General features: G+C 40.2%; 1 protein-coding gene across 1 annotated transcript; it reads left to right on the top strand.

The window, feature by feature from the left end:
- Positions 1–63: 63 nt before the first annotated feature.
- Positions 64–2013, top strand: LOC102208789 (uncharacterized; the record flags this gene model as incomplete). The annotated part of the gene is made up of 4 exons (XM_005755871.1): positions 64–222; positions 1282–1451; positions 1556–1830; positions 1921–2013. Coding segments are annotated over 4 exons (697 nt in total), but the record flags the coding sequence as incomplete, so codon positions are not given.
- Positions 2014–2033: the final 20 nt, after the last annotated feature.

Raw genomic sequence — 2033 nt, 5'->3', positions numbered from 1 at the left:
AACTGTTTATTTAAACTCTGGAGCTGAAGCTCATATTTAAACGTTTATCTTTTTCACTCACAGTGATCGAAGCCCAGTGAGACCTCCACCTGGAGTTCCTATGTTCACCTTTCACATCTACGCTGTGCTGGACAAAGCGTTTAGATTCAACCAAGAACACGACAGACTTCAGCTTCAAAATCAGCAAGAGTATTTCCCGCCCCTTGTAATAACACATTTTGTGTAAGTATCTATGATGTATTACATGTTGTATTTTTTTATTGTTCTTTATGTTAGATTTTAGGACAGTAACATACACAAGAGGTTAATAGCAAAGCTCCTATGGTTCCACAGTTTTTTCCTGCTGCTTAGGATGATAGTGTGATTCTATTTTGTGTTTGGCCTTTTTACTTTATACATCAAAGTTCCTGTACTAACATAGGTCCATAAAGAATTTCTTTCCTGGTTTGGTGTGGAAGGATTTCTGTGGTTTGATCAAACCCCCAATTAACCAATTTTTTTGAAAATATACATTGGGGCATTTTAGCCTCTTTCTGTTTTTTTGATATGACAATGGAGGAAAGCTCTGTAGTAGGCCACGTAAAATCACAGAACGAGGTCAATGCATAGTGAGGTTCATAGTGGGCAGAGGTCTCCAACTTTCTGCAGAGTTATTTGCTACAGACCTCCAAACTATGTGTGGCCTTTAGATTAGCTCAAGAACAGTGCGTAGAGAGCTTCACCAGCTGCACCCAAGCCTTATGTAACAAAACACAATGCAAAGCATCACATGCACTGATGAAGTGGGGAAAAATTAGATTGGCCCGGGGAGAGTCTGCAATCCAGCAGAATGCCTTTGGGCAGAGACTGCTAGGCCAGGCCTTCTTGTCCAACGTCACTGTCTGACTTCACAAATGCACTCCTGGAAGAATGGTCAAAAATTCCTGTAAACACTCCTAAACCTTGTGGAAAGCCTTCCCAGAAGAGTTCAAGCTGTTACAGCTGCAAAGGGTGGGCCGACATCCTTTTAAATCCTGTGGATTAACAATAGAATGCCAATCCAAGTACATATGTGAAGAAAGATGAGCAAATACTTATCAATGCAGTGTATTTGGAGAGTAGCTTGTGTAGATTGTCAAGCATTTGAATATAGCTGTTAATATATTTTATTATATTGTTTTTTCCTGAATTCCACCTGAATAAGTTCTTTTTTGCTCCAGAGGATGTTGTGTTTTTATCTAGATAGATAAAAATTTGGCATGAATATCCCTTTCACTCAAATCTTCAATATTTTATCTTTAGTGGACTAAAGCAGGAAGGTTATCTGGTGGAAGCACGCCTCTCTGTTGAAGAAAGCAGCTTGCGAAGAGGCAGCGGAGTGACTTATTTGTATTGTGTAAAGCAACGAGTCAAAGAGATTTCAGGAACTGCCACAAGACATATTTACATTCCTTCAGACCCAAGTATTAAGGGTAAGACAAACACTGAGCTTGAGACTGCTATTATGTCATTTGTCCAATTCTGTTTCCTGGATTTCCACATAAACTGATCCCAAACCTGCCTGTGTTTTATACAGAGATGCATCTTTATGAAGGACTCATTAGCCGTTATGATGAAAAAAGTTTTTTTCACAAAATGTTTAGCTGGAAGAACAAAAAGGGTGTGGAGATTTCAAATGCCTGGCAGTCCTCAGCTACAACTCTGCTGAACAGAATCTTCCAGAAATGGACTCCGTCAGATAAACAGAGCACTGAGAGCTTGTGTCAAAGTTTGAGGTATTTTATGGGGAGCCTTGGTTCTGCTCACACTAGGATGGCATACCCAGACCATTCACATCCCCCTCAGGTCAAGGTGTGTTCAGCAAAAGGACAAAAAAATCAAAGTAGAAATTATCTACAGTAGCTTCTATAAACCACCATTAATACATGATTTTATTTTCAGGTGTCAGAGTTGATTTCGGAGAACTTGCTCCAGATCTTAAAAGGAGAGCCGAAGGAGAAGCTCCCGAGCTCCTGCAGGGACACTAGTCCTCTCGTTCTGGGGCTTTCTGTTTT

Source organism: Pundamilia nyererei, unplaced genomic scaffold, assembly GCF_000239375.1.
Source record: "Pundamilia nyererei isolate P.nyererei 1_Seehausen unplaced genomic scaffold, PunNye1.0 scaffold04153, whole genome shotgun sequence".
Classification (NCBI taxonomy): domain Eukaryota; kingdom Metazoa; phylum Chordata; class Actinopteri; order Cichliformes; family Cichlidae; genus Pundamilia; species Pundamilia nyererei.
Note: the sequence above shows the minus strand (reverse complement) of the source record. Positions and strands in the feature narration are given on the sequence as shown.